A 16396-nucleotide genomic window follows, 5' to 3' on the forward strand; every position below is an offset into this window, starting at 1 on the left:
TTGGAGGATCGCATGAGTCCAGGAGTTGCAGGCTGCAATGAGCAGAGATCGCGCCACTGCACTCCAGCCTGGGCGACCGAGCGAGACCCTGTCTCGAAAGAAAGGAAAGAAAAAAAAAAGCCAAAAACACCTCCCAGCCAACTCTCAGGGCCCACCGCTGGCGGTTCCCAGCCCGACGGGGCGCCCCCAGCCGGGGTTAGCCAGCGCCACGCCGCCGGGCTGGGAAGGGGCGGAGCGGCCGGGCCCCGCCTCCCTCGTCGCGCCGGGGCCGCCGTGGCCACGGGGCTCCCTCCTCCGCCTAGAGCGCTGCCGCCGCCGCTTTCGCCCGGGAGCTGGGGGCCGGGCGCCATCATGCTGAGCCGGCTCGGGGCGCTGCTGCAGGAAGCCGTGGGGGCGGTGAGGCCGGCAGGGCCGGGCCGGGCCGCCGGGAGTCGCGGGCCTAGGCCGGGCTGGGCGGGCGCGGCCGGCAGGAGGGCGGGCGGGCGCGGGCCCCTTCGGGCAGGGACCCCCGGGCCGCGGCGCCCCTTCCCCGGCCTCCCCGGCCGCGCCCCGCTTCCCCTCGCTCTTCCCAGTCCCGCTCCCAGACTCCTCCCGACCGCCCCACCTCCCCGGCCTGCTCCCGCGTCGCTTCCTGTCTGTGCGTCCTGGCCCCGGAGTCTCTCCCAATTCCCGAACTCGCCTCCGCTGGGACGCTCCCTGTCACCGCTTGGGGTGTTTCCTGCCCCCCGGGGCCCTAGGCCGCCTCCCCCCAGTCCCGGTGGGCCTGCCTCCTTCCTCCGCTCCACCCCACCGCCTCGCCTGGGCTTGAAAAAATCGCCGTCCCTTCCCCTCGGTCTGATATCCCAGACAACTCCAGGACCTTTTGGGGTGCAGGACGCCCTTCCCGTCACCCCGGGACGTGGGAAGTGCAGGCCCTGCCGGTCCAAGTCCCCACGAAGGGTAAAGACCCGGGGCAGGCTGGTGGGCCCCCAGCCAGGGAAATCGCCTTCTGTTGGGTGCAGATGTTTCCAGCGTGGCTGTGACCCCTCACGAGCCAAATTGACTTTGAGTTAGGGACAGGCCGCCCGTGGCGGGGCCTGGGTGGCCCTGTGCGGGGAGGAGAGTCCATTGATGTTTCACGTGCCGTCAGAGTTTGTGTTTTTGCCATTTTTTGTTGGGGCTGCGGGCTGGCAGGCAGCCTACTACTAGGGTTCGTTCAGCAAGATGTAGCGCTGTGTAGGAAGGGTGGGGGTATTCCCGGTAGGGTGGGGGGGTGCCCGCTGTTGAAAGTAACTCTGCCAAGAAGCTGTCTGTAAAGTCAGCAATACTTCTGCCTCCTAGTATAAATCTTCCCCCAATTGATGAGTTGAGTATCAGATTTTCTCAGGAGAGAAAGTCTTGGGTTTCACCCTCCTTCCTCCCCACCACCTCCTCCCCAACCCTCATGGGAGCTCCTGTTGAAAGAAGTTTGCCTTAGGCAAACTTGGGAAGAAAGTCAGAAACTATGACTTCCTCCACCTTCCCAGCCCTGCTGTTGACCCAGGGCCAGGGCCTTGGGGCATCCAGGTAGAGAGGGTTCCAAAATGATTTTTCCTCCCCTTCCCCCATCCCCAGTCAAAACAGCTGTGATTTTCAAAAGTGATCTGATAAACCAATTCATACCTCTGGGGAACACTCCATTTACAGGAGGTGAGACAGGCCAGACGGTTCCTCAGTCCTGAGGAGTGAATTTATTTCTTTTTCTTTTCTTTTTATTATTTATTTATTTATTTCTGAGCCCAGGCTAGACTACAGTGGTGTGATCTCCGCTCATTGCAGCCTCCACCTCCTGGGCTCAAGCAATCCTCCCACCTCAGCCTCCTGAGTAGCTGGGACTACAGGCATGCGGCACCATGCCAGGCTAATTTTTGTATTTTTTGTAGAGACAGGGTTTCATCATGTTGCCCAGGCTGGTCTTGAACTCCTGGCCTCAAGCGATCCTTAGCCTCCCAAAGTGGTGGGATTACAGGCATGAGCCACCGCACCCGGCTAGGAGTCAAATTCTAAGGCTTCCAATGACGGAAGTGCAGACATCAGTGGCAGGAGATTTGGCAGTGGAGGGACATCTTTTTAGGCAGGTGATCTTCCGGACCCTTTAGTATTGACCATATAGGCTATGTCCAGGCGGTGTGGTTGGCCCTACAGGGAGACGGGAATCCCTCTTTTGTGCTCTACCCTCAGGTCGCCAGTCTAGGTCTTTCCCAAGCCTTGGTCACCAAGTGTGATCCTAGTAAGTCAACTGATTACTCATTGAGTAGGAAGACTGCTCCTCCCCGCCCTCTTCTGATCTAACAGATTAGGAATCATTCCAGCATTTTTTTTTTTTTTTAATTTTTAAGATGGAGTCTTCCACTGTCACCCAGGCTGGAGTGCAGTGGGGCGATCTCAGCTGACTGCAACCTCCACCTCAAGTGGTTCTCCTGCCTCATCCTCCTGAGTAGCTGGGACTACAGGGCTGCGCCACCACACCCAGCTAATATTTGTAATTTTGGTAGAGATGAGGTTTTGCCATGTGGGCCAAGCTGGTCTCGAACTCCTGACCTTAAGTGATCCACCTGCCTTGGCCTCCCAAAGTGCTAGGATTACAGGTGTGAGCCACCACCATGTCTGGCCACTAATAATATCTTTAAAGAGAAATGGTTGGGTCTAGTGCCTTTGGTTTGGAGTTATCATAGCTGGTGGTGGAGTCAGGTAAAGATCACACACCTGTGTCACCAGCTCTCTAATGGCCTGTGCTGGTTAACCTGCCTCTCCCGTGTCTCCTGCCGTACTGGAGTGTTCTTTTTGGTTAAAGCCCAGCTCAAGGTTTTCAAAGACTATAAGCCAATTTTGAGGCTAAAGGAGACCCCATCACAGAAATTATGAGATAATTGTAGGGCTGGTGAAGGGCCAGAGGACTTTCTAAAACAAGGAACTTGGGAAAGAATGTCTCCAGGAGTTTCCTGAGATATCTGGTAAATATTCATGGGTATTCACTATGTGCTGAGCCCATTGAGGGCAGGCTAGCTGTAAAACACAGAACCCTGGCTCTCAGGGAGCTCATTATCTAGCAGAAGAGATGACTGCTCAGCACAGCAGGCACTGTCACATAGAATGTAGTGAGATGCGGTCACTGCACAGGGATGGAATATTTGGAATAACTGTGGGTGGTGCTACTTTTGAGAAGGGTTGCAGCCCCTACCAACTAGCTTTGAAAGAAGACAAGATGCCCTGTGGACCGAGGGGAGTTCCAGTTCTGTGAATGTCATCCCTCCCTCCCCATGTTGCAGTGGCCTTCTAAGCATATTCTTCCTGCCTTTACCTCCTCTCCCAAGGTCAACTGCCAGATGAGTCTTCCGAAAACACTGCTCAGAAGGTGCCAATGGCCGGGTGTGGTGGCTCATGCCTGTAATCCCAGCACTTTGGGAGGCCCAGGTGGGCGAACCACTTGAGGTCAGGAGTTTGAGACCAGCCTGGCCAACATGGTGAAACCCCGTCTCTACTAAAAATACAAAAATCAGCCAGGTGTGGTGGCACACGTCTGTAATCCCAGCAACTTGGGAGGCAGAAGCATCACTTGAACCCAGGAAGCGGAGGTTACAGTGAGCTGAGATGGTGCCACTGCACTCTAGCCTGGGTGACGGTGAGACTCTTTTTTTTTTCTTTTGAGACTCTGTCTCAAAAGAAAAAAAAAAAAAGTTATCATTGACCTGCTCCCTGCTGCCTGCAAAAAATGACTGAGGCTTCTTGGCTTGGCATTAGAGACTCCGAAGTCTCGCCAGCCCACCCCTTCCCCAGACACACTTTGCAGAGTTCCTTCTGCAGGGACTGTCTTCCTTCTCTTGTTGATATTGACCTGGTTCTTCAAGTTTTAGTTGAGATGTGATCTTGGTAAAGCCTTCCCTGTTCCAGCCTGTTAGAAGTTACCCCTCTTTTTCTGAGAGGTCACTACTTTCCACCTCTCCTGCGGCCTCACACTACTTCCTTGTAGCTTCGTTATTCAGTGCGGTTTTATATCGTCTTCTCCATGACACATTTCTTGAGGACGAGGTGTTAGTCATCCTTATGTTGCTTGTGGCATCTAGCATAGTGTCTTGTACATAGTGGGCACTTAGAATGAACAAATGATTTCATGAGTGGCTACTCAGCTCTGTGGTGCAGTGAAGTGTGAGGTCAGAGAGGTGTGGGCAGGCAGGGACACTGGAGAGGGCTTGGTGGAGCTGCTGGGGACTGAACTTCACTGGGGACTTTCACGATCCAGACAAGTTAGCGGGATACAGAGCACCTTGGGTAGAGGAGTGGCCCCAGCAAAGACCTAGAGGCAGAAATGCACAGCTGTGGGGAGGGATGATTAGAATTCTTTTTTTCCTGAAAACATTTACTCTGCAAGAAAAGCGAAGGAATGGTTTGTTGTTGTTGTTGTTGTTGTTGTTGTTGTTGTTGTTGTTTTGAGAAGTTTTCAGGGAAAGTGATTGTTCTCAGTGCAAGGCCAGTATCAGCCATGGTGTAGGGATGGAGAGAGCACTTATGGAAAAGGGGGAGGTTAGGGGCTTGCCCAGAGCAGAACCAGAATTTTCCAAGGCTTGATAGAAGGAGCCGGTAGAGGAGGAAACGAGAGCAGCACTGGCTAAGGAGTTGGGGTTGTGCAGGCTCAGGCTTTGGACACAAGATGAAAGCATGTAAGCATGTTATAAGGAAGGCACGTTGTTAATATCATGCTAATGTTACCTACCCATCAGGCTGAACAGAGCCTGTGGTGGTCTTGAACAGATTTTCATAGACTCTCAGATTGAGAGGAATGGGAAAGCTTTGTCTTTTTTTTTTTTTTTTTTTTTTTTTTTTTTTGAGATAGGGTCTCACCTTGTCACCTAGGCTGGAGTGCAGCGGTGCGATCACAATTCACTGAAGGCTTGACCTCCCTGGGCTCAGGTGATCCTCGCACCCCAGCCTCCCAAGTAGCTGGGACTATAGGCACACACCACCACGTCCTGCTAGTTTTTAAATTGTTTATAGAGACAGAGCTTCATCATGTTGCCGAGGCTGGTTTAAACTCCTGGACTCGAGCCGTCTGTCCACCTTTGCCTCACAAAGTGTTGGGCTTACAGGCGTGAGCCACTGCACCTGGCCTTTGCCACATTTTCGATCTGTATCATTTTGCTTTTCTTTGGGGGACTGCGCTCCCGTGTTCCTCTGTGTGCCTCTACTGTAGCGTAACCATGCTGTGTTGAAATAATCTGTGTCTGTTTCCCCCAGCAACATTCTTAGCACCTCCAGGACAGAGACAGGACAGGATTATGACATACAGCAAGAAAACAGCATTTCCAGGAGGGAGGGGTATCTAGGGAGAAGTGCCTGTCAGGAGATCCTTGGCAAGATGACAGTGTGTCCTGGAGGAAATGTGTTATTCCTCCCTTTGAAAGCCAGGGAGCAGGGTGCCTCCTCATGAGGAGGCCTAGCATGAACCTGACACTCAGAATGTCTGTTCCCATGCGGGCAGGGGCTCCCTGGGCTTTGTGGCCCCCACCGAGGTTGTATGTCTGCCCTCTCCGCAGCGCGAGCCCAGCATTGACCTGCTGCAGGCCTTCGTGGAGCACTGGAAGGGCATCACGCACTACTACATCGAGAGCACAGGTGCGGCCTGGCCCTCCCCAGCCCAGGGACCCTGGAGGGAGCGGGGAGGAAGGAGTGTGCAGAGTGTCACCATTCAGGTGTCCTGGGAAAGGTAACGTGCCCAGTCGTTCAGAATTGGAGCCGAGTTCACGGAGACAGAGAACCAGACAGACAGAAGACCCAGAGCCCTGGGCCACTCCACTCCTGATGATTTAGCTGCCGGTCCCACTCTGACCTTTTGGAAAGAGGCTGTGTGAGGAAGGAGTAGCCTGGTTGGGGGTCTCACTGGCCTGACTCTGCAAGGAAGAGGTGGCTGCACTTCCCCCAGCTTCCAGCTCCAGACCTTCAGGCCCCAGGTGCTTGTGCCTAGGGTTTAATGATCAAAAGAAAAGAGTTTAATAAATTCCCCTTTCCCCTGAGCCAGCTTAGGGGCATTGTCCTTGTAGAGATCTGGGGTAGGAGGAGAACGAAAACCAAGGTGGGTAACATGCCTGGGTCCCTCTCTCCAAGCTGACACCCCAAAGAGCCAAAGCTTTGGCACCTGGTCCCATCAGGACCGCTCACTGAGGGGATGGCATCTGAGTGGCTGCTCTGCAGTCATGAGGCTGCCATGGGTGGATACGGACTGGTTGCCAGGTAACCATATCCTGCATCCCTCACTTTTCCCTTCCTGGAGTTCAGACTGGGGCTTGATCCCAGCCCACACCTTTCCTACAGGCTTTCTTTCCAGCCCGGGCCAGCCCAGGAAATTCAGAAATCTGCGGGACCCTCTGAGGGTTCTGCTAGACCAGGTTTCTCAATCTTGGCACAGTTGGCATTGGACCTGGAGCCTTCCCTGCGCGGGGCTGTCCTGGGCGGTGTGGGATGTGCAGCAGTAATTCTGGCCTCTACCCACTAGGTGCCAGTAGCACACCCCACCCCCGAATTGGGACAACCAGGAAGGTCTCCAGACATTGCCTCATGTTCCCTGGGGGGGGAAAGCGCACCCCTGGTTCTGAACCATCTCTTCAGGTTAAAGATCTCTTGAAGGAGAGCCTCAGTCCACCAGCTGAGTAAGATCAGATCAGAACTGGCTGAAATTCACCTGGGGCTTCCCCCATCCAGCCCTTTCATTTCCAGAATGGTCCCTAGACCAGAAGGGTTGGAAGTGCGTGGGGCAGGCCGCCCTACTCAAGCTCCTGTTCCTTAAAGGAAAGCTAGGGGGTACTCCAAGTCTAGTCCTGAAGCACCAGAACTTTCTTTAAAACACACACTGAGACTCTGACTGCAAAAGCCCCCACTAAGTAGCCTCCCCGTCAGGGCGTTGGTACAGGGAGCAGGACTGGGTCAGACCTGAAGGTGGTGGCACAGATGTTTTTTTCTGCTTTGTGAAAAACAGAGGCTTGCCTTCTCTGAGTGTCAGTGGGGGAGGCCCCAGGAGGTTCTCTCTCAGGCAGCTGCTGGAATTACAGCTTCTAAGTTATGTGACAAGAGCCCTGAGCCCACAGTGTCCACTCAGGCCCAGAGCTGACAGCAGCCTTCTGTGGGCCCAGGACCATGTGTCCCTGTCTCTGTACCCATCCTAGGGTTTGAAGGAAACCGATGCTGCTGCCCCCTGATAAAGGGCTGGGCATGCATGTGTTCTCAGAGGACTGTGTCCTGAGCCTGGAAGGACTTTTGTCTTCTTAAATATTGAAGCATTCACTGTAAACTTCCATTTCCCAGTTGCCAGCAGCTCTCTTCCCCCACCTCTCCCAGACAGGACCTCCCCTTTCTGGGCTTTGGCAGGAGAGGGTGAAGTTTTCAAGCCAGGGTGCCCCTCTTTACCCTACTCACCCTTGTTTCCCAAACATCATTAGATGAAAGCACCCCCGCCAAGAAGACAGACATTCCCTGGCGGCTGAAGCAGATGCTGGATATCCTGGTGTATGAAGAGCAGCAGCAGGCGGCCGCGGGTGAGGCAGGGCCCTGCCTGGAGTACCTGCTGCAGCACAAGATCCTGGAGACTCTCTGCACACTGGGCAAGGCTGAGGTGGGAGGCCCTCTGCGCGCTGGGCCAGGCCGAGGTGGGAGGCCTCTGCGCGCTGGGCCAGGCCGAGGTGGGAGGCCTTTGTGCGCTGGGCCAGGCCGAGGTGGGAGACCCTCTGAGTGCTGGGCCAGGCTGAGGTGGGCAGTGGGCAGCCTGGGGCTCCCTGGATTCCAGGCCTTTCTGCCTATGCTCTTCCCAGTCCTGACACTGAAAGTGGCAGTTCGGGCAAGAGGAGCAAACAGGACGGGCACTGTGGCTGTCTCACTTAGAACACTCCACCATCCCAGCGCTCCTGTTCCCAGTTCACTCCACAAAGATGGGCCTGCCATGTGCCAGGCTCTGCTCTAGATGCTGGGGACACAGCAGGGATTCATACTGACAAGAGCCAGGCATGGTGATGCGCGCCTGTAGCCCCAGCTACGTGGGAGGCCGAGGTGGGTGGATTGCTTGAGCCCAGGAGATGGAGGCTGCAGTGAACTGTTATCGTGAGACTGCACTCCTGCCTAGGAGGCAGAGCAAGACACTGTCTCTTAAAAAAAGGAAAGAAAACTCGACAAGAATCCTAGTGGGAGAGGCAGGACCATCCTGTGATGGGTCAATAATGACCCAGTCATGGAGCACAGTGATGCAGGAAAAGGGGTTGTGAGTGCCAGGAAGGCCAGTTTCGAACAACGTGGCAAGGGAAGCAGGCCTGTGAGAACGGGCTCTCTGAGCCGGAACTGAGGGAGGAGTTGAGCCTGGGGCTCTCTGGGGGTGCATTGTTCCAGGTGGGGGACACAGCTCTGACAGGCGCTCTGTCCCTGGCCTCAGTACCCCCCAGGCATGCGGCAGGCAGGGGACACGGCTCTGACAGGCGCTCTGTCCCTGGCCTCAGTACCCCCCAGGCATGCGGCAGGCAGGGGACACGGCTCTGACAGGCGCTCTGTCCCTGGCCTCAGTACCCGCCAGGCATGCGGCAGGCAGGGGACACGGCTCTGACAGGCGCTCTGTCCCTGGCCTCAGTACCCCCCAGGCATGCGGCAGCAGGTGTTCCAGTTCTTCAGCAAGGTTCTGGCGCAGGTGCAGCACCCCCTGCTGCATTACCTCAGCGTCCACAGGCCTGTGCAGGTGAGGGGCCCGGAAGCCAAGGGGTGTCTGGGCGTGAGGCCCCCTCTCTCCCCTGCCACCCCTCTCCCCTCTGTTTCTGTCCTGGTGCTCTTCCAGAAACTCCTCCGACTTGGTGGGACTGCTTCCGGATCCGTTACAGAAAAGGAGGAGGTGCAGTTCACCACCGTCCTTTGCTCCAAGATCCAGCAGGACCCAGAGCTGCTCGCCTACATCCTGGAAGTGAGCACTCCGATCGGGAACAGGAGCGGGAGGGCCCGGAACCTCAGGGCAAGCCCCCTCTGCCCTCCTGAGGAGGCAGAAGCAGAGATCAGGTACCCGGGAGGCATGCAGGCAGCTTCCCCTCCAGCTCCAGGCCGACGCCCTGCTGGCAGCCCACCCTGCGGTCCCAGTGGGGGACCCTGGGAAGTGGTCCCCACCAGGCCTGGCCTCAGCTCACCCTCTTTGCAGGGTAAAAAGATTGTAGGTAGGAAGAAGGCATGCGGAGAACCCACTGCCCTGCCTAAGGACACAACCAGCCACGGGGACAAGGACTGCTCCCACGATGGTGCTCCTGCCAGGCCCCAGCTGGACGGGGAGTCCTGTGGGGCCCAGGCCTTGAACAGCCACATGCCTGCTGAGACCGAGGAGCTGGATGGTGGGACCACAGAGAGCAACCTGATTACCTCCCTGCTTGGGCTGTGCCAGAGCAAGGTGCTGGCAGCAGAGATGGAGAGGGTGGGGGTGGGGGAAGGGTGTGTCGACGGCCGGGGGGTGATTTGGGGGCTCACATGCATGTCCCTGAAGTTGTATCCTTATCCCCTAGAAAAGTCGGGTGGCCTTGAAGGCCCAGGAGAACCTGCTGCTCCTGGTGAGCATGGCCTCCCCAGCAGCTGCCACCTACCTGGTACAGAGCAGCGCCTGCTGCCCTGCCATCGTCCGGCACCTTTGCCAGCTGTACCAGTCCATGCCTGTCTTCCTGGACCCCGCAGACATTGCCGCCTTAGAGGGCATCAGCTGGAGGTGGGTGCCCAGCCCGGGAAGGCTGGCCAGCATCTTCGGTTGCTGGCAGCCCTGCCTGTCTTTGGTGGCCAGCTCCCCTGGGGTTCCACGTTGCTAGGGACCCCTGCTGGCTACCCTCTCCCCAAGGCTGCAGCTGATCCCCAGGGGCCTTCTTGCCCTCCAGGGAAGTACTGCTTTTGCTGCCTCTGTCCATAAAACCCCCAAGATAACTGATCCCCAGCCACAGAGGTTCCACAGGAGAGGGGAAGGACCCAGTTTCAGGAGACATTGAGGAAGACCTTGAAGCTCCTCCTCCACTCTCTGAGACTTCACTCCCCTCTTCCTTCAGGTTACCCAGTGCCCCGTCTGATGAGGCTTCCTTCCCTGGCAAGGAGGCCTTGGCTGCCTTCTTGGGCTGGTTTGATTACTGCGACCACCTCATCACAGAGGCACACATGGTGAGCAGGGGCGGGCGGAGGCCGGGCTCTCACGCTGTTCCCTGTACCATCTCCATCTCGAGGACCAAGTGGAGCAGGGACATGGAAACATGGGGTCCAGGAGCTAAGCGGGGCCCCAGGCGGGCCGGGACCCTCTTCTGTGGCATCAGGCGCCGCGCAAGGACACGGTTATTTCTCAGCTGGAATTGTGATGAGGGCAAAACACGTTGGCGCTCTCTGGCACCCAGGTGGTTGCGGACGCCTTGGCGAAGGCCGTGGCTGAGAACTTCTTCGTGGAGACCCTGCAGCCCCAGCTCCTGCACGTGTAAGTGTCTAGTTCCCTCAGGCATGACTGTGGTCTACAGCAAACCACCTACCCCACCCAGCCTCATCCTGTCCCTAAGGCCAGACACCTTCTTGACCAGAATCCCATTTGTGGACCCCACTGGGTGATGTTTGCCAGGCCTGCCCCATAATGTGCACGTGGCTCTGAGCTACGTGGGCTAAACGAAGGCCTCCTACCCTTCCCTGCAGGACCTCAGCAGGGATGGGCAAGTGACCACAGACATACCAGCCAAACATGCGAGGCAAGCAGGAAGGGTTCTGCCACCCGCACTCGTGCTGTCTGCACACACCGGGCCTGGCTAAGGTGCCTTCTTCCCGTAGGTCCGAGCAGAGCCTCTTGACCTCCACCGCCCTCCTCACAGCCATGCTGCGCCAGCTTCGCTCCCCTGCGCTGCTGCGGGAGGCCGTGGCTTTCCTCCTGGGCACAGACCGGCAGCCTGAAGCCCCCGGGGACAACCCCCACACCCTGTATGCTCATCTCATCGGGCATTGTGACCACCTCTCTGATGAGGTACAGTGGGGGACCTCCATCTCTGTTCCTCTCACCACCCCTGCCAGAGGGATTTCCTGAAGACTCTTCCCATTTCATTAGTGTTCCCAGCTGACTCCACCTTTGAGGCACTGAACTGCAAAACACTGCCGAGCCACTTTTATCACACACTAATTTTCTATGATCATATACTTTTTTTTTTTTTTTAAAGAGACAGGGTATTGCTCTGTCACCCAGGCCCTGGAGCGCAGAGGTGTGATCATAACTCACTGCAGTCTCCAACTCCTGGCCTCAAGCGATCCTCTCACCTCAGCCTCCTAAAGTGCTGGGACTGCAGGCATGAGCCACTGTGCCCAGCTTATTTTTTACAGTATTTTATATTTTGCACACTTGGCTCGCTGGAAGGCTAACACCTACTACTTCGTGAGGTAGGCGAGGTTGATACTCCCATTTCTCAGACATGGAAAGTAAGGCACAGGGAAGCGAATTGGCTTGCCTGAAATCGCACATCAAATTAGTCACATACCAGGGACCACCCAGACTTCTTGATTCCTAGGCCCACACCCCCCAACTACCCCCAAAACCTGCCACCTTAGCATCCAGCCAAGGGAGATGACTCTGCCTCAGAGGCCTTTTCTTATCTGGGTTAGCCACGCCAAGGCACCCCTGGGAGCTGGGTGGGGAAGGGGCTATCCTGCCGACCCCCTTCCTGCTCCAGATCAGCATCACCACACTCCGGCTGTTTGAGGAGCTGCTGCAGAAGCCCCACGAGGGGATCATCCACAGCCTGGTCCTGCGCAACCTTGAGGGCCGCCCTTACGTGGCCTGGGGCTCACCAGAGCCTGAGAGCTATGAGGACACCCTGTAAGTGAAACCGGCGCCCTTTGGACTCAGCCCAGCCCTTAGCACTCGCACGCTCACTCTGTCCATTCATTCACTGGTGCCGCGCTGCTCTGCCCTGGCCACAGAGACCTGGAGGAAGACCCCTACTTCACCGACAGCTTCCTGGATTCCGGCTTTCAACCTCGCGCAAAGCCTCGCCTAGCTCCTGCTACCAGTTACGATGGCAAAACAGCAGTGACTGAGATCGTCAACAGGTGGGGAGCAAGTTAGGCAGTCTGAACCACTTGAGTTTTATTTTATTTTATTTATTTTTTTTTGAGATAGAGTCTCGCTCCGTCACCCAGGATGGAGTGCAGTGGTACAATCTTGGCTCACTGCAACCTCCACCTCCCGGGTTCCGGATCCAAGCAATTCCTGTGCCTCAGCCTCCCGAGTACCTGGGATTACAGACATGCACCACCACACCCAGCTAATTTTTATAGTTTTAGTAGAGACTGGGTTTCCCCATGTTGGCCAGGCTGGTCTCGAACTCCTGACCTCAGGTGATCCGCCCACCTCAGCCTCCCAAAGTGCTGGGATTACAGACATGAGCCACCGTGCCTGGCCTGAGTTTTACTCTTTCTTTGGCCACAGCCCTGGGGTCCAGTCAGGGAGGGAGATGGGGTCCCACAAGCAGGGGAGAGCAGGGTGAGCCGGGAGCACCTCCACACCGGCTTCTATCTCTCAGTTTCCTGTGCCTGGTCCCCGAGGAAGCCAAGACCTCTGCCTTCCTGGAGGAGACAGGCTATGACACGTACGTCCACGATGCTTATGGCCTGGTGAGTGGCTCCTGCTACCAGCTCCCACTTCCTGTCCTTCAGAACAGCTGGGTCATAAGCTCTGGGTTCCCCCTCTCTCATCTGCCCGAGGACCCCAGCCCATCCCTCCTGCGTGGGGCCCTGTCTGCTGGTTCCCAGTCCCCAGGCCCGCTGCCTCTACTTTCCCGCCTGTCTCAGTTCCAGGAGTGCAGCTCCCGCGTCGCCTCCTGGGGCTGGCCTCTGACCCCCACACCTTTGGACCCCCATGAGCCCGAGCGACCTTTCTTCGAGGGCCACTTCCTCCGAGTGCTGTTTGACCGCATGTCCCGGATTCTGGATCAGGTAGCTAGTGGGCCTGGGCCAGGAGAACTCCAGGCTGGTGCCTCTGGGGTCCTTCAAGAGCAGAGGTTGGCCACAGGGTTGCCTCTGCTTCGGTTCTTTGGTGCCACCCCTGTCCTTTCCCCAGGTGGGAAGCCCCGTCTCACCCCTGCTCCACACGTCCTAACACGTTCTGGCCCTCAGCCCCATGGAATCCATGACACACACACATCACGTGAGCCTCCCACCCCCACACACGTTCACAGTGGCCAGGCACCTTGCTGGGGGAGTGCAAAAATGCTCACCAGCCCTGCCAGCCCTCGGCTCTGTCCACCATGTTCCTACAGCCATACAGCCTGAACCTGCAGGTGACCTCGGTCCTGTCCCGGCTTGCCCTCTTCCCCCACCCCCATATTCATGAGTACCTGCTGGATCCGTACATCAGCCTGGCCCCCGGCTGCAGGAGCCTATTCTCCGTGTTGGTGAGGGTGAGGACGCCTCAGCCCAAGGGAGTGTGCCTAGTGAGGTGGAGGGGACAGCAGGGAAAGGGAACGGGGCAGGTGGTTGGGGGCTGGAGGGGTGGGCACCCTTGCCAGTGCCAGGGAAAGCACAGTCTCCCATGCTCTGCATGGTGTGGCAGGGCCAGGGGACTCACTGGTGTTGCTGGCCCCATCTGAGTCCCCTGTGATTCCCGCTGTAGGTGATCGGGGACTTGATGCAGAGAATCCAGAGGGTACCCCAGTTCCCAGGCAAGCTGCTCCTGGTGCGCAAGCAGTTGACGGGCCAGGCTCCTGGGGAGCAGTGAGTACCAAGGGTGCCAGGTGAAGCCTTGGGGTGGGAGGGTGGAAAGCGCCTCTGGAGGAGAGGTGGCTGACCACAGGGTCAAGCCTCGTGGATGCTGGGCTGTCATGCTGGGCACAGTCCTGCCCCCACCCAGCCATGCCCCCTGTGCCATCTCCCCTCAGGCTGGACCACCAGACCCTCCTCCAGGGCGTGGTGGTGCTGGAGGAGTTCTGCAAGGAGCTGGCTGCCATTGCCTTCGTCAAGTTTCCCCCACATGATCCTCGCCAGAACGTCTCCCCAGCCCCGGAAGGGCAGGTCTGAGCCAGGACCAGGGCGGTGGGAGACTCCTGTCCACACCTCTGCCCCAGAGCTGCCTCTTGCCTGGCACTGCCGCCACACTCCCCTCCTGGGATGGGGCTTCTGCTCCCGGGCTCACTCAAGGAGACTGCGGCATGTTGACCACACCAGACTGGGTTTCAGGGAATGGGCATGCCAGGTGCCAAGGAGCCAAACAGATGGCTTTCCAGGCAGCAAGGTCCTTGGGGCCTTCTTGGAGGAGCTTGGGTGACAGCCAGGTGAGCACCCAGACCCCAGACCCTCATGTGCTGTGTGCCTGGCCCCTTCTGTACTGGCCATTTGTGGCCAGGGTCAAGCCTGTGACTCAACTCCAGGGGCAAGATGGGGAGTGAGCTGATGGCTCCGAGACTGGTCAGGAGCCCAGGCCAGTGAGATGGGGCCTGGAGCCTTGTCTGTGTCACATTAGGTACCATGGGAGCTGCTGAGACCTGACATTTTGTCCCCTGCCTACATGGCTTGGCCCATGGAGAAGGAGCAGTGAATGGGATCGTCGGGGAAGCCCCTCTTCCTGCTCTGCTCCCCTGGAAACTGTTGCAAAACTCCCAGCTGCCTCATGGCAAATGCCCAAAGCATGTTCCGCACCCAGGCGGGGGCCGCTGCTAATGAGAACCTTGGTGCAGCTGCAGCCAGGAGGGGAGCGGGCCCAGGAGCCAGGCTCAGGTCCAGCTGGTTCCTCTCTGGCGCCTTCTGAACCCGTCTCAGCAGGTCCACGGCACCTGGGCAGAGGTCAGAGACCAGGGGAGGCCGGGCCTTGCCCTCCCTTCTGCCCAGGGCCCCGTGTTCTTGATAGAAGACCCTTCTGGGGAGCCAGGGAGCTCAGGGGACAGATAAGGGCAGGACGCCCCCTGACTCCAGGCCCCTGAGCCTGGCGGGAAGTGGCTGCGGCCCAGGCAGCCAGTCCTGGTGGTGTTCTCCCTGCATGCCCTCCGTGGCTGGGCTGCCACCCCACCCGGCCCGAATCTGTCTTGACCTGCAGGAATACACGGGCGGCGCCAGGCATTACCTCACAGCGGGACTACACAGTTGCTGGCTTTGCTCCTGGGCAAGGAGGAGCAGGCCAGAGCCTCTTTTGCTTCCTTTTCTTGCCCATGCCGCTTCTAGAAGCCAGGCACAGGTTGCCAAGAGGTGACACGAAACAGGAGGAAACTCAGTGACCTCTGCCTCTCCCACATTCCTCCCCGCGGGGGAGGACCTCGCCGCTCTGAAGAGCACCGTGCACATGTGGGTGCACAAACGTGGGTGTTGGTGTGGATGGGGTGCAGATCTCCGTGGATGAACTGCGTCTGGACTCTTAAGATTCATAAAATATTCGAGGGTTTGGGAGTCACAGACCCTCCCCTCTCCTCAGTGCACTTTGGCGTTTGCACGGTGTCTTCCCCGGACAGCACAGCAATAAATGGTGTGATTGCGTGGACACCGTGGCTCTGTTCTTGGCCAAGTTTCCCCTCCTTCTGCCCAGGACTCCACTGCTAATTCGGGCCCATCTTCCTCCCCAAGGAAGACAAATTCTTTTTCTAGCACTGCAGCAGGGAGGTGGGGTGGGCGGTAAACAGACAGGCTCTGGCAGTGCAGATCTGCTGATCCTCAGCGCCTGCCAGGAGCCAGACTCTTGGCGGAGCCGTGCCACTTCTGCTGGACTGACCTGCAGCCGAGAGCCTGCCCACCCCGGAGACACCATGAGGGAATGGACCACGTGGGAGCATCTGTGTGCAAGTCTCATTTGGGTGTGTTTATGCTGCGTGTTGTATGCCTGTTTTAGTCATAAAGTAGGCCTGATATTTAAAACCTTGTCTTTAAGTTCAAGGCTGCAGTGAGCCGATTGCACCACTGCACTCCAGCCTGGGCAATAGAGTAAGACCCTGTCTAAAAAAAAAATTAAAAAAAAAATTTCACAGGTGTTCTCAGGGAAAAAGAAAAGTTAACACATAATAAATAAACCCTTTGTCCTCAGATGTGTGTGGAGGGGTGGGGGATCCTCTGAGGGGGGTCCCCAAGAGACTGCGGGAGGGCAGGCTGAGAACGTGGAGGAAAAGGAGCCAGATGTTGGCTCTCAACTCGTGTTGATCACTGGGTGGCTTTTTAAAATCCCAATGCCCAGTGCCCCATCACCAGTTAAATTGTTGCTGGGGGTGCGCCCAGAGTTAAAGCTCTCCAGGTGGTTGTGCATGGTGGCTCACGCCTATAATCCTAGTACCTTGGGAGGCTGAGGTGGGAGGATCACTTGAGGACAGAAATTCAAGACCAGCCTTGGCAACATAGCGAGAACCCCATCTCTACTAAAAGCTTAAAAATGCGCCTGTGGTTCCAGCTACTTGGGAGGCTGAGG

The 16396-nt window shown here is 57.2% G+C and overlaps 1 protein-coding gene across 5 annotated transcripts; it reads left to right on the top strand.

Moving 5' to 3' along the window:
• The first annotated feature begins 226 nt into the window (after nucleotides 1-226).
• Nucleotides 227-15484, top strand: FHIP2B (FHF complex subunit HOOK interacting protein 2B). 5 transcript variants are annotated; one of them, XR_004071194.3, is made up of 18 exons: nucleotides 227-396; nucleotides 5550-5628; nucleotides 7446-7618; nucleotides 8618-8722; nucleotides 8819-8941; nucleotides 9170-9412; nucleotides 9525-9721; nucleotides 10050-10158; nucleotides 10386-10462; nucleotides 10804-10993; nucleotides 11691-11836; nucleotides 11941-12069; nucleotides 12543-12633; nucleotides 12811-12954; nucleotides 13278-13418; nucleotides 13631-13731; nucleotides 13896-14288; nucleotides 15047-15484. XR_004071194.3 is itself a non-coding variant. In XM_031013809.3 (17 exons), exons 1-17 carry the CDS (start codon nucleotides 352-354, stop codon nucleotides 14032-14034), a joined length of 2232 nt encoding a protein of 743 aa, XP_030869669.2. In that variant the 5' UTR covers nucleotides 227-351; the 3' UTR covers nucleotides 14035-15484. The 5 variants fall into 5 exon arrangements, 3 of the variants coding, with proteins under 3 accessions (XP_030869669.2, XP_063565194.1, XP_030869670.2); XR_004071195.3 differs by having other exon boundaries at nucleotides 15172-15484; XM_031013809.3 differs by having other exon boundaries at nucleotides 13896-15484.
• The last annotated feature ends 912 nt before the right edge of the window (nucleotides 15485-16396 follow it).

Source organism: Gorilla gorilla, chromosome 7, assembly GCF_029281585.2.
Source record: "Gorilla gorilla gorilla isolate KB3781 chromosome 7, NHGRI_mGorGor1-v2.1_pri, whole genome shotgun sequence".
Classification (NCBI taxonomy): Eukaryota; Metazoa; Chordata; class Mammalia; order Primates; family Hominidae; genus Gorilla; species Gorilla gorilla.